Genomic DNA, 24,390 nt, shown 5'->3' on the forward strand with positions numbered 1-24,390 from the left:
TGGCGCAGGTATGAGAAACCAAACCCTCTAAGAGAGATGGCGCAAGTCGGAGAAAACCAAACCCTCTACGAGAGATGGCACAACAGCGAAAACCAAACCCTCTACGAGAGATGGCGCAACGAAACCAAACCCTCTAAGAGAGATGGTGCAACTTGGAGAAACCAGTATCGGTAAGAGAACTGGAAAGCGTAGGAAGACCGAGACAAGGTAGGGGAAAATCAGATGCTCTAAAAGCACTGGAGCGGTATGAAGCGACCAGACGCTCTACGCCTGCTGGATGTCTGCATCTGGAGAAAAATCAAGATCAGCAATTGCAGAATCCCTAGATAATGCAAAATAGAGACTGTCCTTTTCCGAACTTCGTAAAGTAATCCAAGAATAAACACATCTTGTGTTAATGAAAGGGATCGTCTCGTATGTGGTGTCGAAGCGAGGAAGGCAAGCCAGATCAATCTAGCTCATGTCGAAAGTGCTGAAAAGGCTAGAGAAAAATGATCCAGATGATAAAACGTGTTGTAAAAGAAGCGGATATAGATGAAGAAGTCAAGGTGGATGAAGACCTCGAGGCTGGAGAAGAAATAGCAAAGGACGAAGTAGAGGATTTTGATGGAAGATGGGGTGGTGTGTTGAGAAGAAAATCAGTTGTGTGTGTGGGCGCAGGAGAAGAAGAGCACCTTCCACCTCTAGGGCACTACTGGGTTAAGCCCTGCACAGTGAGATGCTACATTCACAGCCAGGAACAACAGCTCAGAGACCAGGTGTTCAATTCACTGTCAATGTCCTCCTATACTGGAGCGTTCCAGAAAGCAGAGCATTATATCAAGGATCTTTCTTGGTAGCCTCTTCCGCTAAGTGACTGTTATACGGCCTTTCGATCATATATGGCTTGATATCTTCAGAAAACAACTGTGAGGAGCCAGAATGAGCATGAAGTCCGGCCATGTCTTCGATGCTATATACCATGAGAAATTATGGGCCGGCGGCCAAATTGGAGTCCCATGCGATCGAAAGTAAATCGTAGAATCAATGCAGCAGATGCATACTACCATTGGGGAGGAGGTAGAGACCATGGTCAGACCTCTTGATGGTAACTGCTGCAAGGAAAAATATGATGAATGGAGCAGTGTATATGTCTACTGTTGTGCTGAGAGAACGTTCCAATCCCTGATCATTGATACTGGGCATCGCGAATTATTGTTCCTAATCCTCCCGGATAAAATCCGTGAGCTAACGGGTGGAAGCCAAGCTTCGACACAACAGCTGAGCTCTTGGGATGATCAGCAGCTAGTTGATGAGATGCCTGAAGACCCAAAAGACGATGATCTCGACTCCGGGGCATACTGATCTCAAGGCTGTGGCCGGCATGGGCTCTTCAGATGCTCAGTGGAAAATGAAAGACCTTCCAATAATAGAAAGCAGATGTGACAGTATCTTGTATTGAAATTGCTTTTGAGATGCATTAAGCGATGGCCTGCTCCTATTCATCTTCTCTTGAAGCGGTTGTCAATGGAGCATCTAGGATGAGACTCGCCTTGGTCAGTAAGTGAAACGGATGGCAGTCAAGAAAACGTCCCAAATGAGCTGTGATCGTCGAACAATTAGATACGGGACATTGAACAAATCATTCATTCTTGAGTGACGGCAGATCACATACTCGTCAGATGGGGCGAGGGCGAACTTTGTTGCAAAAGCCGAGCTTGCGAAACCCTCAGAAACCACTTCGAGGTACGATATATGACCAAAATCCTCTTACTCTCCAGGAATCGGAAAGTACACTCTTGGAAGACACTTCTGATACTGCAAAGATACGACGCTGATTGATATTGGGTTATCTGGGTCAATGTGAGCAGCTTGTTGAGACATGTACATGCTAATAGCTTCATACCTTCCTAACTAGGGAACAGAGGAGCGCAGGGGCTCTAATCAATTATTATGTATTATCTGCACCACAGCGCATCACCCATTTCAGTTCTCCATGCATCTAAGAACCAGGCTCAAAGGCATATAAAATAAAAGAAATATTTCTGTATACCTAAAGGATGGGTTAAGATATCACTTATTATCCCACTTGTACTGCCTTCTTCTGTGATCTAGCCCTCTCTTTCTCTTGTGAATGTTCTGCTTCCTATCTTGACTACTCACCAGGTGCATGCCTCCATAGTGAATCTCTAGCAATGGTAATTGATGATTCCAAGCTCTTCCCAAGTGACATATCTTGCTATTCAAGGCTTGGAAATGATGCTGTATTCACTTGATCTTGATACTGAGGTCTCTTCATCTTCACAATCTTCTTTCTTAGCTTCTCCTTAGCTTCTCCTTAGCCGAGACCATGGCATCTATAAAGCCAGCCTTATTCTCTTGAAGTCAGTTAACTTTCTCTCAGCATATCCATCTTTCTCTTTCAACCGCCTTTGCATGCTTGATACGGATAAGTCCAACAATAGAGTGAAGAAGACTTACTCTCTTCTTTTGATTGCTGGGCACCATTGATCAGTTAGTTCATACGGACACTTCTTCAGAATACATCAGTGAAATGTCCTTAGGCAAAGCAGAGTTAGCCGCAAGCGACAACATTCGACTCCTCTTACTTCCACTTTCTCCAAGCGTCCCCGTCACGCTTTCGACTGGAAGGAGTTGCTTTGGCCTGTTGACCGGAAGAAGCGGGGGGACATGAGCTATTCTCTATCAAACATCATCCCAGCCCACACACGATAAAATCTTCCACTCTGCCTCCTGCTTGTGTTCTCCTCCTCTCCTCCTCGTGACCTCTTCATGCTTCGAGATCTGCACTTTGCCCCAACAAGCCTCTTCTTTTTACATTTCCTTCCTCTGCTCCCAGAATCGTGGCTCGAAAACTCTTCTGTGTCGGTCTTTCCGCGCAAGTATCCCGACTTTCTAGTGCAAAACGTCCAGAGCATCTAACGGAGGACTTTGCAGCGGCTCTTGTGGAGAGTCCGGTTTTCCCTCCTTTTTTCTATGGTGCAGCTTGCCAGCGTAGTTGGTAAGTATGAAACCCAGTTTAGACAGGTTACGCTGAGAGCGGCCGGCCCTCGTAGAGGGTCTTGTTTGCGACAGTTGGACGCACAAGGTGAGTAGCTCCGTCTCTCGTTTCTCATATGCATGGCTGATGCGTCGATAGCCCGGCTCTCGTAGAGGGTTCGGTTTTCCTGAATTTTCACCTTGGTAAGTTTAACCGATCAAAGCTTTGAAAACCCTGACTGACGAACATTTAGCTGTCTCTCTTAGAGGGTTCAGTTTTTCTCTACCTTTACCTTTGTAAGCTGCCCTGATTGATGCATGTTGGCTGCTGACTGACGTTTTTCTAGTGCCGTCTGTCTTAGAGGGTACGGTTTTCCTCGATTTCTCGAATCGTACTCCTACTGGACTCAGCGGTAAGCAGCTATTCGGGCGTGTCCTGTAAAGCGTGTAGCTCACTTTGATTAGCGAGCCGTCAATACTCGAAACTCCCAAATCGATCGACAGCCGAACTTTAGTCATATGACTCATATCCACCTCGGTAAGCTTTGATGTCAATCCCATTATCAACGCCAGGCGTTCTAACCTTGAATACCACCGGTAGATTTTCATCAAGCCGCAATAATGGCGAACACCTCGATTTACAACGAGAACTGGTTCAAGGAGCCACAAGGCAAAGACTATCCCTCGCTCTACAAGGATTGTGGAAAATGGCGCATTTGCCGCATTGCTAGCGCCAAGGGTTGGCTCGAAGCCAAAGTCCAAATCGTACTCGACTCTCAGCAACCCTGAATTGTCCTTCGCACGACAACACAAGAAAACGGATGGCGTTTAGTTATCCCGCTTCAAAACTGCTCTCTGAATGCGGGAATCGAGGGTGCAACACGCGATGACAAAAGGGAGGAGGAGATCCGACAATTAAGGCAGCAATTGCCCGAATGCATCCAAGATTGGCCTCAGGTGTATTACTTTAGCATCTTGTGCCATACCGATCCCATAATTGTGAGAACAGCGGGATTACGGTATCGCAACGACGACCCTGACTGGAACAGACTCGAGAGCTTCCCCTGGGCGACAGAAAAAGCAGAAGGTGTTTTCATTTTCCAGAAATTCGACCCGAACTTCAAAACTGTGCCAGACACAATTCAATGGCTGACAGTGCTGGGTGGCCTCGCAACTGCAAAAGCATTCTGGCGGTATCGACGAAACCGTACGGACGGAGATGGCCGCAGTCCACCAATGCCATGGCTCATCACAAAAGACCAGGATCCTTCAAAGAGGAAATATACTCGGATGGATCCTCATGATGCATTCTTCATCGATGACCACGACCGACCGTGCAGGTTGATCGAGGCGTCCAGGATAGAGAAAGATAGTCAGTAGCAGTTGGTCGCCAAAGTCTTTAATCCGTCTCGCCGTCACCGAGCTTGGTACACTCCAGCGCAAACAGAGACATTGCAACACAGTTTCTTTGTCCACATCAAGCTGCAAGCGGAAGATGGTGAAACCGAAGTGAACGTGCCTCAGCTGGCTGAGATGACTGAGGTTCAATTCGAGATAGCTGCGGAGCGACGGACATACCTGAAGATCGATCTCAACCAGAAAGGGGTTGTTGTTGAGGCACACAGCCCTGGTGATCTTGTTCTTCTCGTGAAGAGCCCCATTCCCCAGCATGGTGGTGAAGTTGAGATTGTCACCTTCGTCAAGCCAAACACCATGCCAATTGATGAGCAGATCAAGGCGCTTGGGGACGTGAGCTTATGCAGTTTCGGGGGAGAGCTGAAAGGTAAAGAAAAGCAGGGATATTTGCTGAAAAGGACCGTGCTCGCCCATGGTGTTGAATTGGACCCTGCCAGCAATTTCTATTTTCTTCTTGATACTTGGGAAATGTTAGAGGTTCCTCCAGAGCAGCAAGACGAGAGGATCTCCTATATTATGGAAAACTTTCCCCTGGATAAGGTTCAGCATCAAGCATTCTTAAAGTCAACGTTTGAGGTCACCTGCGGCATCAACCTTGTACCAGGGCCACCTGGAACAGGAAAAACAAGGACTGCCATAGTCATCATCCTCTTGCTTATGGCATTGGACCTGAAAGTTCTGCTTGCCGCTGGATCAAACAAGGGTGTCGACAATCTCGCGGAGGCTGTTGTTACGTCTTTGAATAAACATCCTCGGCTTCGGCAGTGGTGCGGCCAGTTTATTCGCTTCCGAACACCGTCCTATCAGCTTGCACGAGTCAGAATTGACAGGGCAAACTCCAATCAAGTCGGACTGGGTGCATCAAGAAAAGGAAGCTCGGCAAGCCAGATCCTCGAGCCAGTGCAGATTCACAATGTCGTCCAGCGCTTCGCCGAGGACCACGCAGAGTCGACGAGTGACTGTGGGGACTTCCTTGATATGATCAGGAAGGATAAGGAGTGCCATCTGAGCAAAGATCAGTCAAAGAAGCTGCGCAACTCCTATGAGTCCTGCGCCTTGAGCGTCCTCGCGAATTGCAAAGTCGTGGCTACTACTTTGAGCAGCGCTTCCCAGAAACTGCTGCGCGACTCGGACTTCAACCCCGATTTTGTGATCAGCGACGAGGCCGGGCAGTGCCTCGAGGGTGAACACTGCATCGCCTTGACGATGTCGTCGGTCAAAGCGGTGGTTCTGATCGGAGATCCGGATCAGGTGCCGCCAACAGTAATTTCGGAAAATGACTGCACCTTATCTCAAACGGTCCCTGATGACACGACTTCATGAAGAGGGATATCCATGCACGATGCTCAATACGAACTATCGGAATCACAGCGCAATTCTCGATTTGTGGAACCAGAATGTGTATGGCGGTGCTTTGCAAGTCGGACGCTCCAACGACGCTCCGGACCGTGTAGGCAATGCATGGGATGCGTTCACCTCGTCACGGCACTACTTTCGGGGATTAGGTGTCGCAGGTCTTCGTCGTCTGTTCATAAGTACAGAAGGTCATGCTGATCGCCATCAGAACAGCCTGTCATCGTATAACCGGCCACAGGTGGAAGTTCTGCGCCATGTCTTGTCTCGCTGTACCAGTTCGAGAGGCCTCAAGGAGATAAGATTGAGCCCAAGGACGTCATGATCATCAGTCCATATAGGGACCAGAGGGCACTGGTGGACGAAGTTCTTGGAGAGCACAACATTGGCTTCAATGAGAATGTGACTGTCGATGCGGCCCAATGATCCGAGTCTCCCGTTGTGGTCGTCCTGATGACGAAACCGTCTGAGGATGTCTTGAGCGTTGGATTTGTCGGAAACAGAAACCGACTTAATGTCGCCCTCAGCCGGGCGCAAAAAGGTCTGATCATCATTGGAAACTTGAGGACCTGGAATTCTGAAGCGATAAAGGAGATAGTTAAATCCAGCGGCAAGCGGAACAAGTTCCTCTTGGATCTGCTCAGGGACGTCACTCAGAAGGGTCATACCCTGACCTGGCACGGCGCACCTACTGTAGAAGAACTCGATCCTTCCCCCCAGACAGTCTACTTTTCGCATGATCGAGAGATCCGGCGTCCGTACACGAGAGCAGCGGATCCGGCTGTTGCAGCCACGGCAGGGGTACAATCGCAAACGGCCACCCTTTCGGTCCCCAGAGCACGGGTCCCGTTTCCAGGGCGCTTCGTACAGACAAGCGCTTCAGCAGGCGCCGCCAAAGCGACCGCTGCCTTGGTTGTCTGCAGCGCCGCAACAAGATGAGGGAGTGGCCGCTGACGAAGACGTGGAAATGGTGGACTTCCAGGACCAAGGGACCCCATACCCCGGATCAAAGTCTCGCGAAATGTCGAGTTCGCCCTCCAACCATATCGGGACCAAATGAGGAACAGACTGAGATCATTCTTGGAATAGCTCTTGCCGCCGCACGACCTCTGTCTCTCACGAGATGTACATGGCGTCACATAGCCCTACAAGAGCAGAAGCAGTTCGTGTCACACGCGAATGATCGTGCTCCCCGGAGCAACTATCCCTCGGGCGTGGATACAGGGATCGCCGTAGCCCTCGGCGGGCTGTTACAATAACAGCAGCGCCTTATACGAGGGGGCGATGTCCAAAGCACTCGAATGTCAATGTGATGCGCCTCCAGGAGCTGACTGCCCGCGAAGAGCGTTTTCGAGCCGAGGAGGAAAGCGCGGCCACAAAAGGATGCCATCTTGAGGAGAGGCTCTGTCGGGCCCGCGAAAGACGTAGACATAGGCGATAGATGTATGTTGTTTCAGTTATTCAATAATAAGACTGCGTTCCTCTAAATAAACGGGATTTTTCGATTCCAACCTTGACTGGACTGCTGCCATCCATGTACGGAGACGTGGCGACGCCTTGTTGGACCTCATAAATGCGTTCGACAATATTGAACAGGCGCACCGTTCTCATCACAGATTACCAGCAATAAGAAGACGCATACATTGATGGGTCGTGCTGCGTACGCTTTGAGGCTTCTTTATTCATGTTTAGTGGACTGCGCAGTATGACCAGTTCATGGTAGGATGGAGCCAAACTGTGATGACGACTAGGATGTGAGATAGGAATGTTGTGTTTGTGTTTCAGATGCCTCAGGCTTTCTGCTCATCTAAGCAGATCTAGCAAAAGTTTTCCATGCCTTTATGCACTGCTTTACCTGCCACAGGAGCAGAAGTAGATTAGCCAAAGAGCAAATTAGCTTTACTCTATTAGATTTAGTCCCTGATACAGCGGTTGCTACTTGATAACGCCGCAGCCTTCAGAGATGGTTTACTGTATTAAGCATTAGAGATGTTAAAAAAGTTCAGAATCTGAACTTGTTGGAATATCGAATGCTAGTATAGTAGGCATATTGAAGTCTAGGCATATTGCATACTAGCACACTAAGTGTCCAACAAGTCGGCCGGCTACTTGCTCTGTGTGAAGGAGCTCAGGATACGGAATATCATCGTAGCCATATACCGAGAATAATAAAGGTGGGAAATAGCTGAAGGATATTGGAGGTCCGTTAAGCAACTTAGAATGGGAGGTTGACCAGATGATAAGCTAGGAATGCTTGCATCCATGCCTTCGTGGCTGATCTCGATTCTCTCCAGGTTGACCGGCTGTACAAGCTCAAGACACTCTACAATATTCTCGATGTAGGATCACAAGTGCCAATGCACACTCTCGAACCAATGTTGCCAAATATGACGTTAATAGAGCGTGGAGAGTGGATCTATTCAAAACATTTCATGCAAACACTGCACAAATCACCACGAGAGTTGACTGCACAGCTGCAGATAGGGATGCAGAACAACGTGTCCAAGTAATATTACTATCCGACTGACAGGCGTATCCAGCATGTCAGGAAGCTAATAGATCCACAAATAATGGGATGTTCTGAATTCCTCCAATAATTTTATAGCCTCTCAAGAGACCCCTAGGCATATCAATCTTGTTACCAGCGGTGCCACATCAAAGGTGGTTGACTGTCTTCACAGCGCTGTAGGTGTTCAGATTTAGACGGAAAGCAAGCAAATCTACTAAGCAATGAACAAATGATTAGACTCAGTTTCAGCAAAAGCAGATAAATGTGATGGGGGAGCTGCAAAATGTATGATAATGATACTTAGAGGGTTATTTGATTATGAACACAAAGATCAGCTTTTGGCTTTCTGATGAAATTTGAAGACCAAGGATAGACTTTTTCCTAAATAGTAGTTTGTTACTACCTTGTCGGATGTGACTATGAGACTCTATGGACAAGTTCGAATCGATGGTTTCTTGGACCTCTTTTAATTTTAGGGATCATTAATTGACGTCCAGTTGGTCTTCCTGGAATACGGTTGCTGACAGACGACTTGAAGTTCTCTAGATCATTTCAGTAAATTCTTTATCAGGCTAGGGTTTTGTGAAGTAGAAGCTCGAGTTCAACCTCTTCACCTTCTTTAGCACATGACCTACCGTACATTCTTGACATTCCAATAAGTGCCGGAAAATTTTTCTGCATTACAGGACATGTAGCAGGTTTGCAATCATTCTTGTCATCTAAATGATTTTCTAGTAGTTATGGTAATCCCTATGTCCGAGGACCATACTTGCTGGCGAGCAATCCAAGCAGTAGTATGATGCGCATCCCTACACGAAGGATGTGATTGGTTTAAATATCCTACTTCGGGATACCGAGAATGAGTGCTGCTCAGATATTGTACTCAGTTATCATCCACTCGCAATGCATTTACTCGTCGTATTCCTTGATACTCGTCTTAGTACGTTCTTCACTCTACAGTACATATGTGCCTCCCGGCCGGTCAAGCACACAACGCAAGTTTCTTCACAGTTACCATAGACTCGCGCCGCAAAGCTGTCAGCCAGCGGGGACGACCCAGTAGACGTGATCTACAACAGTGACTTCTGTTAGCAAATGGGTAGAAGCGCTTTCTGTGACAGAGTCCTATGTTAAATGTTCATAATCAAACATAATTTATGTTAGCCATTGTCGATTGTAGACCATGACTCTTGTGCTCTAGCATGGTGGTAGAAAATTTATGCCATGTTACATCGTGCGGCAGAGATTGCAACATAAGACACAGGCAATCGACAGTATAGATGAATATAATCCGCTGAAGCATAAGCATTGATAGCAGTACCAATCTGGACATGATTCTAGCTCTGTCCCGGCGGATACTGTAGGGTGCGGTGTTAGTTTCATAGACATGCGCTCCACTACCAAGAGCTTAAATTATTGCATCAGCTGCAATTAGCTGAGGGCGGTTGAAATTGGCTATTACATGAAGCATGAAATATACTTAGTAATATACAGTGTCAAAGCACATATTCATGGAATCTACTTATTTAATAATCTGTACATGGTTATTTAACTACTTTACTGCAGCTAATAAATCTTCCTTAGTACAGTGTTGTGTTGCGTTGAAATAGTGGTTTTATATATAACTTATAATGGTAATGTACACACAGCTTACTGTTTCTTTCCTCACACTGATGTAATGCTAAGGTCACCTCATATTTCTGTTATTTGCTGCACACACTTCAGATCAGAAGTCATTTGACACCTAGACTACTCTGTACCTAGTGATGTCTATTTGGGTGGGGAATAAGTTCACTCAAAAACGGCTCGGTCCGACCCCTATCATAATGATGCAGAGCAATAAATGCCTGTTTTGGGTGGCTAGGATTGACCTAACTAAACTAGCCTTACATAATTAATGATGAAGCAAGGTTGAACCCCAGGGTAGGGTGCAGGGAGTTCATATGCTCTGATAATTCAGTCTCCTTACACAAAATCGGTAGACAAAACAGACTATCTAGGACATTACTGAAACCTCTTGGTTTCTCTAGAACTAGTAGTACAGTATTTGAAGTTACTTGAATGATTCATTATCGCAACAGCGTTGTTCTTGCCAAAGGCGCCCCGCATCTTGCTAATCTGCTCAATTCGAAACACCCAACATAGTCACAGCAATGTTACATCAGATATGCTGTTCTAGCCCTCTATCCAAGTCCGCTCTGCCCTTCAAAATTCGTTCAACCTCATAATGCCCGTTATAAACAGCATAACCGAGTGCAGTGCGGCGGTAAGGATCCAGAATATCACAAGCTGCGCCTTTACCCCTCAGAAAATTCACCATATCCACCGAGCCGGAGATAGCGGCGTACTGCAATGGAGTGCATAGTCCATTTCTTTCGTTCATGAGATATTCTGGGGATCTCTCGTCAAGTAAGTTGTTGATGCGTAACTTGTTAAATTCTGGGTCTTTATCATAGATAAATTGTAGCACCTCGCGACCGTCATCTCTTGTTCGCATCGCCGCGTAGTGTAAGAGCTGCCCGTGCTGAAGTTGGCCCCCCTTTTCAAAAAGAATCTTGATAACATCAAACGGCGCGTCTCGAACGGCGTAGGAGAGCGGCGTACAGTCTCGATTACGACACCTTTTATTCGGGTCCGCGCCATGGTTAAGAAACCAATCGAGAAGATTCGAATCTTCGAAGGTATACCTAGAACAATCGTCAACCACGTTGGAAGGCAACGACTGAGCTCTCCATACTCACACTAGCGTTGATGGGACGGTATCATTGACGTCGGTGTTGATGTCCCAGCCATGAGACAAAAACAATTCCAGTACATCGTAACGCTTGATTTCTGTTGCAATAATGAAGTGTTCAACGGTCATTAAAGTGCTATCATCTAGTAATTCAGTGACTTTCGAAATATCTCCAATCTCAATAGCAAGTCTGAGCTCTTTGTATGGATTCTCCATGGTCTTTGTAGTGGGTTTGCACGAAATGTGGCGGAGACTTGCGGCTTATAAGGTAAATTAATCACGTGATTTTCTAGCTGCAATCCCTGTATGGCTTGCCGTACCTAAGGGAGGAGAAATTGAAATCTAAAAACAGTTAGGTGCTTATTGCTAGCAGAAAATATCAAAAATCTTACTCTTACATACCCACAGACCTACAGACGATTTTTCGGATTTGTCCCGATGGCTTGCCATAACCAACTACCCACCAACTACCCACCATCTACCCACCATCTACTCATACCTACCCCTCTTCCTATACCTATCGCTATTCCATAAACTAGTATATATACAGTGATACTTATCTGTAAAATCCGTAGTACAGGATTAATGACACGAACTCTACGAAGAACAAACAATGACACAACCACGTTTCTTACAGGCATTGGCGGACAGAGAGGCGGTTGAGGTGAAGATGAACGATGTTGGGTTTGTTTCTTTTATCAGCACCGGCTGCAAAGCTATTGGAACGCAGGATTTGAATGGCTGTATGGCAGTCATCATGGCATCCTCTCAGGGTGCCGTGCTGGCCCATATTTCCCCGCTACCTAGATGTACCACAGATCCAGATGCTTCAATCAACCACACTCGGGAGTTTATGGCAAAATTCGTCCGCATGTTTCATGACAATTTGGGAGGGCTAGAACTCAAGAACTCTGTTTTGGTATACGCAATGTTTCAGGGACAGGTCGGGATGCCAGATCAACGGGATTTTATCAACAGTGTTCTCTTGGAGAACGTGAACGAAGACCAATTTCCAAGAGAGTACTCCTACACTGTGCGACCGGGCGGTCATCCTGATCCGGCTAAGGGTACTGTCTTTATTGACGGTCGAGCTGGTCGTCCGAAGCTCTATGTTGAAGACATCGAAAGGGAGCTGCTCAGACCCTAGCCCGGTGAGCAGGTAATAAACCCTCTTCTCAACACGTTGCTCAAGCATATATAGGAACTAATGCAGCTAGGCCATTGTGACACTTTCTTGTTTTTGCGCGAATCTCACTGAGCTCGAGTTCTTCAAGAACCAGCGATGATGGGCTGGTCCAGTGTTAAGTTGGTAATTCCTCGTTACGACTTTCTCCAGCTAGAGGCCAACTCGACGAGGCTCTATATCTATCGCTATCCGTTGCTGTATATATGTTATTGTAATGCTCATATATCTGACATACTTTATTGTCGTCTGTATGAAGAGATCCGTAAAGCGTTAGGCTCACTGCAATACCAATTAGTCTCCAAGTCCCTTAGACCTTCAGTACTGTAGAAAGATTCTTTTGCTACCGAAATCAGTTAGACCCACGCGGTTACAATAAGAAACATTTTGTCGGAAAAATACTGTTCCATCGCCGTGTTGGGCACTCGCATTCTGGGCCCGAAAATCCGTGGAGCACAACCATTTCAGTGACGCGACACCTCACAACCCCATCCTTCTCACGTCATTAATGTCATAATATGAAGGCGAACTACGTATAATTTCTTTTTGATCGGGGTTCGAAGTTAGTTCTGTGTCATTGCAAGTTAGAGCAACTTAAATGTCGGAGGCAGTAAGTGCACCCCCTCCACCATTTCTAAAAATGATAACACTAAGTTCATAGCTACCTTCCAAACCCAGAAAGATCACTTATGCGGAGGGAGGGAGGGTCGAGTGCAGTGGATACATGCAAGCCTTCAGGCGAAACTGCGATAATTCGGTCGAAAGTATTTGGATTGTCAAATCTTCTCAGCCGGAAGTCAAGGTCCTCCCCGCAAACTCATACGTTGAAGTTTATTATGGCACAATTGTCGTCACTCAAGATCTTGATCAATGAAGTAAGTGACCCTGTCATCAGCATTCGCAATATTGACTATATCCCAGAAAATGTCACGGTCTATCGCAAATGTCAAATGGGGCCGTTCTTCCGCACTTTCGACCGAGATCGAGCATATGAGCCTCATAAAATTGTCTTCCTTCATCTTATTGAGAATGGCATGTGTAGTTTCAACACTGGGCGTGTACTCAAACTGAAAGTCTTCGGCTGGATGTCCCGCCACTCCATGTTTTGAAGCGAGTGTAACAAGACGTTCTGTCATGAGATCTTTCGTCTTTAAGCGTTCAATCAAGGCATCCCTCTTGTCTTTTCCAGCATCAGCTATCGGTCTGCATGCAAGCGCGCACGAGCACAAAAGGGCCATGTATGGGCCAAACTCCTGAATACACCTCTTTAGAAACGCAGTGTATATCTGGTGTCGTTTCTGTGTCTTTGATTTTCCCGGATATTGTTCCTGTTCCCCTCGAATATTTGAGAGATCACGTTGCCACTTCTGTATATCATCTGTTTCAAGTGCACCGGCTGCGTTCAGCCGCTTCGCACATTTTTCTATTCTCTCAAGCATCTTCTGAATCCATTCGTCCGAAATAACCGGTCTAGTCTTCTGAATTCGACCGCGAATACCGTCTCTGTCAATTCTCCGAGTTCTGAGTTTTCGAAATCGCCTCATTCCGTGGACCGGTGCTGGCATTTGGATTAAAGATTTGAAAGAAAGTCAATGGACAGTGGGTAAGCAGTGGGGAGTAACAGGTGTGCGGTGGGCAGATGGTGGGCAATAAGGGGTTACACGAAGCAATCAATTGCAAGGTGTTTTGATCACATGATGTTGGAGAGCCCCTTGGTGTAACCCCAGTTCAAATCTCCAATTCCACCAGGAATAACACAATCAGATAATACCTGCTTATGCTCAGAATTGCATCTACTAATCGCGGGTGTTCAGTGCTCAACTATCGCCCGTGTCTTTTAAGGTTTGTATAGGATAACTTCTACAGCTGATGGCGGGGGCCAAAGTCTGCTCTAATCAATATCAAGGGCTCTTTTTTCGGTACTGAACGCGTTAACTAAGTGTGAAGAGGGACGAGCACGAGTACTCCGCTATCAATCAATGGTGGGGCAATGCCTTTCCGTCGTTTGGGACTGGTTGTCAAGCATGGCGCTGACATTTACAAGGGTTTCCTAACAATTGGCGGCAAGGCGTTCTCGCAGATAATACTTGACGAAGCTAACCTCCAATAGCGACCCCTATTTTGAGGATGATCTCGATTGCCAATGGAACACATTGAGAAAAGACGTCCGCGACTAAAGGCTGCGATGAAAAGTTTGAATATCCTTGGTTTAGAGTTGAGACTTTGACAGAACGGCGTCCTTGAACTAAATGTGATGGGGGAGCTGCAAAATGTATGATAATGATACTTAGACGGTTATTTGATTGTGAACACAAAGATCAGCTTTTGGCTTTCTGATGAAATTTGAAGACGAAGGATAGAAGACTTTTTCCTAATAGTAATACGAAAAGAGTTTCCCGCTCAGAGGATGAGGATGGATGGAAGATAACTGGATGGGAAGCTGGAAGACCTCACGGAGGAGGAAGGTGAGGAAAGAAATGACCGGTCATCAACTGGACGGAGCAGGCCACTGAAACTATACATTTTATGGCAATTGTAACTCGATCTTGGGAGATACCAGACAGAGGAGGCAAGTACAGAACACGACTGCATAAAGGATTAATGCGTTGATCAAAGATTATTCGAATGCTTTCCCATAGAAAATTAGCTCTAGGCTCCTACAATGGACCGGCACCAAGTTTACCAACTGTAGAAGCAAAGTCGTAGTTCCCAGGTTGTGTAGAGCTATGAAAAGCTGCAAGGTCACCTAGATCTCCTGACTACACTGCAAACCCCGAAAGCTATTCCCCGGACCACCTGCGTTGTAAAACCCCCATCCTCTTTCTCTCCTTTTCCATCACCATATAGAAGCCCACCCGCTATCATGTTATCCATGCTATCCATGCTTTCAAGCCTGTTGCGTGATCTACCAATTCACAGGGTCCGTTAAAAGCAAGGTTTACCACAAAACTGTTCAAAGCTTCTACCAAGTACCAGAAGGTTGACCGTAGACTTGAGGCCCGGCGAGTTCACCTTCTGACTCGGTTCTCATTTCTGCGGTGGCTCGATCGGTTGGAAGTCTCCAATGGGTAACTGCAGGGTCCTGAAAGAAATAACTGCGGCGTCCGCCATGGCTGGGTTCGCAACAGCCCGAGTCGACCACTCCGTAATTTGAAAAGTAGTCTGCCTGTTTGGTAGGATCACCGGACGCATGCAATTGAAGATTGGCAATAACATTTCCCAGAAGCAGAGTCGTCTGCCATGCAGTTGTAGTCTCTGAAGTAGGGCGAGAATTACCTTGAAGCAGTGCTTCTCTCTCAACGTAGTCATAAGCCATGGATGAGACCAGCTGTCGGAGCTCACTTGCACCCCGGTTATCGGTATGAAACCAGGAATTCGCTTCCTCGAGCCTAGCTCTGTTTGGTGCCAAGGAATCGAAGAACAAGAAATCAGTAGTCTTCTGTTGTTCCAAGGGCATGGGAAGCCCCGGTGGAGGTGCGACAGCCTTGCTGTTAGCTATAAGCGGCTTATCGTAAGTGTTCTCTTGCTTGCCCTTTGCAATATCTCCCTTATGAACAAGATGATGATTCGTCGTGCGAGGAAGGTGTTCATCAGTGCCCGCTTTCAAAAGCAAATTGGTACCTTTGTGTGGAAGGTTGACCTGTTGGTTGACTGGGCGTGCGTCCTCCAAGCTTGCATGACGGTCGCACATGCCAACAGATAGTGATTTCATGTGTTCTGCTTCGTGGCTTCCTTGTTGTAGCCGAACAATAGCAGACTCCTCGGACTGGACCGTCAGATCCTGAGACCTGGTTCCTTTGGTATCCAGTTGAGAGTTCTCAACGACGCTCTGAAGGAAGGCAGTTGCCTCTTCTTTTATCGATCGTTTGCTGCTAGCTTTGGACGAATCGCTCTCAGCAGAGCTTGACTTCCTGTCATGAGATGGTAAGGAAACTCGAATAGGGTTGGAAGCCTGAATTTCCGCAGTGCCTGAAATCTGTGCCCGATCTGAACTAGAGATCTTTCTCAGAAGCTTTTGGCGAACGACCTCTAAAAGTTCTGCATTGGCTTGAACGGGGTCGTGACTGGTATAATTGACCTGGGCTTGGCCGAAATACGCATTCTCAATCGGGAGGGCCGTCCTATGAACGTCTCTCTGGGTATAATGGTAGTCCGGAGCCTCCAGCGACCCATATCCTGACTGATCATATCCATTGTCGATGCCGCCATGCGGGAGCTCGATGTACGACTCCTTTATGTACTGATGATCAGAGACGGGGCATTGCTCGTAGGAGACAACGCGAGTGTTGTTGGGCGCCGCGCACGGTTCTGCAGGCCAAATACCATGTTCGGATTGCAAGAAGTTCTGATGTTTGAAGAAAAGCCCATCTGATACGCTGCGATAATCGTGGCGGAGACACTGAAGATAGGAAGGATCGTAGCCGTCGCAGTAGCTTAACGGGTTCTGCTGAACATGACCATCAGCCTTTTCATGCCAGAGGTGCTCTTTCGCTTCATATGCGTATGTCGGATAGTATGCTTCCGAACGAATACGGGAGCGTTGCAATATTTCAGTTTGTTGACCCTCGTGGTGACCTGCCTCGATATAAGAGCGGTGCATTGGAGTAAGGCGAGCCCGAGGCTTGCGTTGTGCGACAACAACGGATTCAGTGTCAGTTGAGATCTCCTTTACATCCTGAATCCGTCTACCACCAATCTGCAGGGGCTTCAGTGGCTTTGTGACCTTGCCACGCAAGCTTGCTCTGTTCCAGAGCTCACTCAATGCAACCGGTCGAGAGGAAGCGATGTCATCGAGACTGTGCAGCTCATGCTGTACGTCCATGTTTATGCCATCTCCTGTAGCAGCTCTGGCTAGAACCGGCTTACTCTGATGACTGCGAGACAGTATCTGACTCATCATGGTTGGCTTGCTGTGAGAGTTTCCGACTAGAAGCAGTGGAATGCACGTCGCGAGGATGTTGATGTTCGGCTTGGGATGATAGAGACAGCGCTCGACAATGCTTCGTGCCCTGGGGAGAGCTATGAGAAGAGTGAGAGGCTGGCCAAAACGGGATTCAAACAATCGTAATGCTTGAAGCTCAAGAATGACATGCGTAGAATGGGTGTCTTTTGATGTAAGTAAAAGTTTTGATGGGAGGACTGAGAAATGTAGACTGGATGGCTGGTGCAGACAGTTTGTGTTGCTGCAGAAGAGACAAAATACAAGAAGCCTCAACATGGGGGCCTTCGAATTGGGAGCTCAGATGGTGCCGAGACCAAGGCGTAACGTGCTGCGCTTGAGAGACTAGTCACTTGCTTGACCCGCTCACCTGAGATGCTGTGATGGACGTGGTAGAAGATGCGAAGATTGGGATGTTGTAGTGGAAGGTGTGATGGTTTACTCCCAGAAGGAATCACCCATGTGTTTCCTGTTTGTTCTATTTGTTGTCATATGTTCACCTGGAGGAGCAAGTGCTCTCACCAGTGAGCCAGGACTTGTCAAAACCTCGATCGATGGCTCTGCGGACGCCCCAGCTCAGTATTTCAGTAAATTCATAGCAACTGTCCTTTCTTTTGAACACAACTTATTCAATTAAATGCTACTTTTTGTACATGCAGAAGGCTGAGTCGCCTCTATGCCCGCTGGAAGATGTGGAGGGATGAACTAGTTTCAGATTTCTCAACAAGGGGGTATGCCAGAAGAGTTATCTGATCAGGACCGATCGATATCACGGACTCAAGGTCTTTGGGGAAAGCACGTTGAATGATAATCGGGTTGGTCTATAGAGGTCTTGCCAGGTGGATATACCAGGGTTATCTTTCAGGCTGTCATGAGCAGTCCCAGGGGCCGGATAAGACTTCCAGTAACCAAAAGCAGGCCAAGAGAAGACATTACACACCGAGCATATATAGATCGAAATTAGTCTCTACCTGTACGCCACTTTTTATCATGAAAGGTGCGAAACATAAGACAGCCAGCGTTTGTTCTTCAAGAAAACGTATGATCTACGAAGCAGGAACCCAATATCACATATAGGAACACTCCTACATATACTCATAGTTTTAGTTTCATCTGATAGGTACCGAAGAATTTGATTCCATGCGAATATTTGAATGAACCACAGACATCCTCCATATTATTATAATTTCAGGGCCAGGCTATCGTCGATCTCATGGCATGGTAGCGCCGCCAGGGACGCCGTGACCTTAAGAGACGATCAACTTAAATTGACTATAAGTATCGTTAGTTTGACGGGACGAGTCAAGGGTACGTCTAGAATATCATCAACCTTGGTTCCAAGCATCCTTAGCTGGTGGGACCTCTGTAATCATTTGTAGCGGTTGCATAGTTTTCAGTGCTCGAATTTGACCCATGATAGCCTCGCGAACCACGATGTCTCTCTGCAGAAGGAGGAGGCTGTTCGTTCCTGTCTCGCTCGGTCTCGCCAACGTTCGGCCTACTGTTGCCAGAACCAGGAAGAGTATCGTGGACACCAGATCCGAAATCGTTACCGCTTGCGCTATCATTGTAAGTACGTTTATCTACAGACAAGTCAGACCAGGTGCCACAACGCAAGTTCGCTCAGTCATCTACTTACCACCGTCATCGTATTGAGCGGTGTCGTTGGGATCATTGAGACGCCCACTCATGACATCTTTGACTTTGCGGAGGATGTTGGACATGTTGACGATTTTCTGCAACTGAAATTGAATCGATTTGATGATTTCCCGCCACTTGGACGTCTAATCGAGCGATGCCTGGCTCACTATATAAGGAGCCGAACATTCTCCCGCCACCAAGCAAGCGTGACGATATAGGACCAATCATTCCCATAGCTTAGAGAGGTCTTGAAGTATGGCTAGGACCACCATCGACCGTAAAGTGGTGGGATCAGTCTTGTGTCATCCAGCGTCATCTGATCCAGAGACGCTCTATGAAGAGTTGTGGTAAAGAACAATAGTGATGACACAACAGTGAGCCTCACTGGCCTCGTACCATGAGCTACCTTATCATGGTTATGTTTTTTGGCGGGGGGTTATCCCTCAACAGTGTTTATTAGTAGTCCTTCGTGACAGCCACTAAGAAGACATGGTCTTGTGTTCATTGACAAAAGCAGGGTACTCCGTAAAGCAAGTAGTACAAAACAAAGTCATAGACTGAGTCGACTCTTCGCTTACTTAGTCTTCGACTCTAGGTGACTTGTGAGCAGTTCGTCGATCATGCCTTTAAATTGCAAAAGATAATTAAAAATATTTAAAGCACAACTGAGCTGTTGAAGATGTGGGGCGGGCTGTGCGGACTCTGTAGTCTGTACAGTCTAAATGTAGGTAGCATGATGTGGGGATTGAGGTAAATGCATTACAAAATATAGACAGGTAAGGCATGAGGGCGCCAAGTACCTCCATCATTTGATTTGAGCTTCTAGCAAAGGGGAAAAAACGGTTGCTGATTTTGAATGTTTGCATATGTGGTGCTCTCATTATTTTTACGACTTTCAAAGTAATCATTGTACTAAGTGGAAATATTAACCAAGATTTGATACTTGTTGCTAAGGTACATCCAATGTAATGCCAAGGTACAATACAGTGATACCGCCGTTGAAACAGAATGTTTGTTGCCTGATGGATCGCCGCCTCAGTCCCGCATAACCCGTGACTCCGAGGCTGTGTTGTGACTGCCTGAGGCCTACTTATTATTATTGCTCTGTTGTTTCTCTGATGCAGTGACGATCGCTCCATGTGGTGGTGGTGGCTTCTACCCTCTTCTCTCCTCCTTCTCTTCAACAGCCTGTCCATCCTGCCGTTTCTCTTTTCTCATCGAGTTCTCTGTTTCTGACTTATCTTCTTCTATTTCTCCTTGTCTCTATAGCGTTTCCGTCAAATTCCTGCCCTTCCGTCCGCTTCGTGATTGTCCTCATGAGGTCCGGCTCTATCCCCCTTGATCGACCTTGTGATTGGTCATAAAACAGCAGCCTACAAGAGGACATCTGCACCTGAATCACGATTTTCGATCAATTTCAATCTCCCTGGCAGGACCATATCTGGATTTCTTGTTCCCCAAAAATCATCAACCATGCGACCGCCACGCCTAATATCTATAGTCTTCTGTATCCTCTTCTTCCCGATCTTCCTTACCCTGTTCTCGGCTCTTTCGTCATCTCCTCGTGTGGCTGATCCCAGTTCGCTCGCTGGTCAAACGACTGGATTTCACGCTCTCTTCTCCTTCAATATACCATCCTCGCTTTTCCCACCATCCGCTATTATCAGCCTTACCGATGACAACTCGACTTTTTTCCTGGCCAGACCTGCAGCATTTGGCCCTCTACTTTCTGATAAGGGACTGAGTGGCCCACTCTGGGTGGGCAGTGGTTTTGGGGAGAAAACTAGTGGTGGCGCGGAAGGAGAGTTAGGCTGTTCGGATATCCCAGGATGGGGGGATAGTGACAGCCGTCGCAGTCCGGATAAGTCAACGGTAGCTGCAGACAAGACCTCTTCATCTGGTATTAAGGATGGTCTTGCGGCCTCTTTAGGTCAACGTCGGGCTGATCCCCAGCAAGAATCAGAATCCGAACATCTTGCGGCTGGCGGAGCCTCTCCACCCTCGACGAATGACGGCACCGATGACCATCTCCATCACCCTTTACCTGATTCGGATGTGGTAGATGCAGGTGCGCCGGAAAAACCTGGAGAACGCCAAAATAAGCCGGCTGCCCATGCAGATATACAATCCTTGCAGGAGAGCGCCGAGATAAATGGCAAAGTTGTGTTGCTAAGCAGAGGCGGCTGTGGTTTTCTGGAAAAGGTCAAATGGGCTCAACGACGCGGAGCGATCGCCGTGATTGTTGGTGATGATACGCGAGGGGGAAGTCTCGTGACGATGTATGCTCGAGGGGACACGTCCAATGTGACTATACCCGCCGTTTTCACGTCTTACACGACAGCACACTTGCTATCATCTCTGATGCCTCCGCAGGCCGGAGCAGATTTAAGTTTGGACGACAAAACCGGATCTACTCGCACTGTACTCTCCGGCGGTCCGGACAAGCAGCGTGTGAGTCCAACAACAACCACATCGGTTACCCCGTCTTCCACGCCTACGCCCCAGGCTGCGGTAGATGAGCCGCTTCAGACTGCCCCAAAACCGAAAACTGGAGTTTTCCACTCTCTCCTGTCACTACTAGGTTTGGGTAGGAGCAACAATGGACGCGCTTGGCAAAATTTTGAAGACAGTCGACGGCCACCTAACAGCGGAAACATTGACTGGGTTCGGCTGGGTGATAAGCAACAATCGAATAATAAAGTTGCACACAACAGTGCTGCTGATGATCGCAAAAATTCCGAAAGCGTGTCGAGCCTTGCCGACGGCGATGGCTTCATCATTGGTGTGCAGGACTGGCGAGATCCAGACCTTGTAGCGCCCAGAAGCACCTCTCTGCCGTCGCCAAGTAGCGTTGCAAGCTCGGCTAAGACTGAGTCGGGCAAAAATGCAAAGAGCTCAAAGAAGACCTCTAATTCACCGAAGGGCGGTAGCATCACTCCAGGAAGCGGTGAATATCGGAGCATCGATAAATCCAGCGACAACAAAGAATCCCATTCGCGTGACGGCTCTCCAGTAAATTCTCCTGGAAACACTGCATCAGACAAGGGTTGGTTTTTCAAACGCTTCTTTGCGCCTAGACGTACAGAGGATGCCAAGTTGGATAAAGCAGCAAACAACAAGATGCGCGGAAATACCGATCAGAATGCCAAGGTTACCGAACATGCGGGCCTGTGGGTTACGTTGACACCAGCAAGCATGTCTACAAGCCCCTTCTTCGATACCCTGCTTGTTCTAGTTGTCAGTCCTCTGCTCACTTTGACGGTCGTGTATGCTCTCCTATTGATTCGATCTCGCATCCGTCGGAGGCGTTGGCGGGCTCCGAAGTCCATCGTGGACCGCCTTCCGGTGAGGACCTACCACACAATCGCAACGCCTTCGTCTGCAGCAAGTTCCTCTCGATCTTCGAGTCCCGGACCAGTCTCGCCAACCTCCCCGTTGCTAGGCTCTCGGAGTCGTCCGGAGCTGACCCCGTCACGCTCTTCCTTCTTCCGTAGCAGTACATCTGAAGCCAAGAAGACTCGGAAGATGGACCCGGCAAAAGGCGAGAAGTCTGGTTCGGCCTCCTCTGTTTGGCGGCGCAAGTACACTGGACGACAGGTGGAATGCGTTGTATGTCTTGAAGAATACATCGATGGGCAAAGCAGAGTGATGAGCCTACCCTGCGGCCATGAGTTCCATGCGGAGTGCATGTAAGTAGCTCTGTCTGCCGGTTTCGTATTTCTACAGTCTGCTAACTTAGGCGCAGAACTCCATGGCTGACGACCCGTCGGCGGACTTGCCCGATCTGTAAGGGAGACGTCGTTCGCTCCGTGACTCAAAACACAACTACAGAATCACGCGACTTGCCACGGCGAATGGCCGATGGTGATGATGGTCGTGGCTCCGAATCCCATCGAATCGTTTCATCCGCCCCTATGCTCATTACGAACTCGAGTGAGGAAGAGACCTCCGACCTTGAACACCACCGAGGCTCAGATTTGGGGGCACTAGAAGGCCATGCATCCTCTGCGCCTCCGTCTTCCAGTTGGAGGAATCTGGCAACGCTTAGCCTTTCAGCCTTGAGTGGCGAGACCATTTGGCATCAGACTCGGGCGGATAACGACCGATGAAGAGGGGGCAGCCCTATTATCTGCTTTTCTCTCTACTCTAGCGTCTTTGTTCATCACGATATTCCCTTCACTTCGAGACACTTGGGATGTACTGCATTAGCGAACATTTGGTATTGAGTAATAAGCTTGGCTAGGCGTTGGGGGCGTTGTCTACTTGGAGTGCAGGCTCGGTCCATGACAACTAACACAATTGGCTAGGCAGGGTGACTGGACGGATTCTTATCTTATCAAACCTTGGTTATTAGGTATCTGTATACACAGGCTTTTGCATTATAGACAGATTACCTACAAGTCAAAATTGTTCAGAAGACACCTTACCATGTATGACAAGGAAATCTACGGCCTAGTTGGTGATACCACATGACGTCATCGCTGCGTCCGTCCTTATTTGTTTCGACGATACTCTTCAGTCCAACCGCACCACACCCAATTGACAGTTCTTCTCCATACTGAGGCTACACTGGGATCACAACTATCAGTCGCATTGCGAGACTCAATAAACAATGGCGGATAAAATGAAAGACGCCCTCCACGAAGAGGAAGACAATTTCAAAGCCGTTGCCCACGACGTCGCCGTGTCAGGCGCGTATCTCTACCCAGTGAAAGTGAGCTCAGAAGCCCGACAGCACTCTGAATAACTGTTCGTCTGACATATGATGCAGGGCATTCTCTTCTTCTCCTACCACAAAGACCTCTGGCGCCCCTTCATCTCTCGCGCCGTCCAGACCATCGGTCTCGGCCTCGGCGTCACAACCGCCATGTTCTTCTTCACCTACGTCCCGCAAGCAGCCATCATGACCTTCACCAGTGGCCCGCTGGCCCCGATCTCCGCCGCCCTGCTCGTCCTCAGCGAAAGCTCGACCATCACCAATTTTCTCGCGCGCTCGTTTGTCCTTGCGGACGCGCTGACGGATACCTTTGACGGCACTCTCGTCGCACGCGGACACACGGAGCTGGTCGCACGCGGGCGCCAGATCAATGCCTCTGGCGGTGGAGCGGTGTCGAGACTGGGGAGGATGCTGAACCGGCCGCTGGAGCGGATGAGGCCATCGGCGCTGGTGAGGTCGCTGATGCTGCTGCCGTTGAATTTCATTCCGGTCGTGGGGACGCTGTTGTATGTGTATATGCAGGGGAAGAAGACTGGACCGGTGGCGCATTTGAGGTATTTTGAGTTGAAGGGGTGGGATGAGCGGAAGAGAGAGGAGTGGGTAAGGAAGAACCAGGGAGGGTATACCGGGTATGATTCACCTTTGGTTTTGTGCTGTGCTTATGGGATTGCTAACTGAGAGCAGACTTGGAATGGCTGCGTTTCTGTTCGAGATGATTCCGTTTGCCTCGTTGGTGTTCTCGTTTACGAATACGGTGGGTGCGGCGCTGTGGGCTGCGGATATGGAGAAGGCTATGCAGTAGGATTGGGTCTAAGATGGACTTGGGGCTGCGTTGGTACATGACGAATAATATCTATCGAATTCAGTATACAGATGGCTTTCAATCATTTATACAAGTTTGTAGCATTTCAGTTACCCA

The 24,390-nt window shown here is 47.9% G+C and overlaps 9 protein-coding genes across 9 annotated transcripts; 6 read left to right on the forward strand and 3 right to left on the reverse strand.

Annotated features, from left to right (window-relative positions):
- Positions 1-3,600: 3,600 nt before the first annotated feature.
- Aspvir_001436 (uncharacterized protein) lies at positions 3,601-5,718 on the forward strand (the record flags this gene model as incomplete). Its single annotated transcript, XM_043266558.1, has 3 exons — positions 3,601-3,718; positions 3,812-4,351; positions 4,427-5,718. The coding sequence occupies 3 exons, from the start codon at positions 3,601-3,603 to the stop codon at positions 5,716-5,718; spliced, it is 1,950 nt and encodes a 649-aa protein (XP_043122493.1).
- Positions 5,719-5,737: 19 nt separating this feature from the next.
- Positions 5,738-6,174, forward strand: Aspvir_001437 (uncharacterized protein; the record flags this gene model as incomplete). Its single annotated transcript, XM_043266559.1, has 2 exons — positions 5,738-5,918; positions 5,990-6,174. 2 exons carry the CDS (start codon positions 5,738-5,740, stop codon positions 6,172-6,174), a joined length of 366 nt encoding a protein of 121 aa, XP_043122494.1.
- Positions 6,175-6,201: 27 nt separating this feature from the next.
- Positions 6,202-6,808, forward strand: Aspvir_001438 (uncharacterized protein; the record flags this gene model as incomplete). Its single annotated transcript, XM_043266560.1, has 2 exons — positions 6,202-6,441; positions 6,473-6,808. The coding sequence occupies 2 exons, from the start codon at positions 6,202-6,204 to the stop codon at positions 6,806-6,808; spliced, it is 576 nt and encodes a 191-aa protein (XP_043122495.1).
- A 3,610-nt stretch (positions 6,809-10,418) lies between these two features.
- On the reverse strand, positions 10,419-11,207 carry Aspvir_001439 (ankyrin repeat domain-containing protein; the record flags this gene model as incomplete). Its single annotated transcript, XM_043266561.1, has 2 exons — positions 10,419-10,944; positions 10,999-11,207. The coding sequence occupies 2 exons, from the start codon at positions 11,205-11,207 to the stop codon at positions 10,419-10,421; spliced, it is 735 nt and encodes a 244-aa protein (XP_043122496.1).
- Positions 11,208-11,604: 397 nt separating this feature from the next.
- Positions 11,605-12,138, forward strand: Aspvir_001440 (uncharacterized protein; the record flags this gene model as incomplete). The annotated part of the gene is made up of 1 exon (XM_043266562.1): positions 11,605-12,138. The coding sequence occupies one exon, from the start codon at positions 11,605-11,607 to the stop codon at positions 12,136-12,138; it is 534 nt and encodes a 177-aa protein (XP_043122497.1).
- Positions 12,139-15,136: 2,998 nt separating this feature from the next.
- Positions 15,137-17,074, reverse strand: Aspvir_001441 (uncharacterized protein; the record flags this gene model as incomplete). The annotated part of the gene is made up of 1 exon (XM_043266563.1): positions 15,137-17,074. One exon carries the CDS (start codon positions 17,072-17,074, stop codon positions 15,137-15,139), a length of 1,938 nt encoding a protein of 645 aa, XP_043122498.1.
- A 1,386-nt stretch (positions 17,075-18,460) lies between these two features.
- On the reverse strand, positions 18,461-18,837 carry Aspvir_001442 (uncharacterized protein; the record flags this gene model as incomplete). Its single annotated transcript, XM_043266564.1, has 2 exons — positions 18,461-18,696; positions 18,753-18,837. 2 exons carry the CDS (start codon positions 18,835-18,837, stop codon positions 18,461-18,463), a joined length of 321 nt encoding a protein of 106 aa, XP_043122499.1.
- Positions 18,838-20,227: 1,390 nt separating this feature from the next.
- Aspvir_001443 (PA and RING finger domain protein) lies at positions 20,228-22,863 on the forward strand (the record flags this gene model as incomplete). Its single annotated transcript, XM_043266565.1, has 2 exons — positions 20,228-22,443; positions 22,500-22,863. The coding sequence occupies 2 exons, from the start codon at positions 20,228-20,230 to the stop codon at positions 22,861-22,863; spliced, it is 2,580 nt and encodes an 859-aa protein (XP_043122500.1).
- Positions 22,864-23,366: 503 nt separating this feature from the next.
- On the forward strand, positions 23,367-24,273 carry Aspvir_001444 (uncharacterized protein; the record flags this gene model as incomplete). Its single annotated transcript, XM_043266566.1, has 3 exons — positions 23,367-23,468; positions 23,526-24,100; positions 24,156-24,273. 3 exons carry the CDS (start codon positions 23,367-23,369, stop codon positions 24,271-24,273), a joined length of 795 nt encoding a protein of 264 aa, XP_043122501.1.
- Between the last annotated feature and the right edge of the window lie 117 nt (positions 24,274-24,390).

Source organism: Aspergillus viridinutans, assembly GCF_018404265.1.
Source record: "Aspergillus viridinutans IFM 47045 DNA, scaffold_1, whole genome shotgun sequence".
In the NCBI taxonomy this organism is placed as follows: domain Eukaryota; kingdom Fungi; phylum Ascomycota; class Eurotiomycetes; order Eurotiales; family Aspergillaceae; genus Aspergillus; species Aspergillus viridinutans.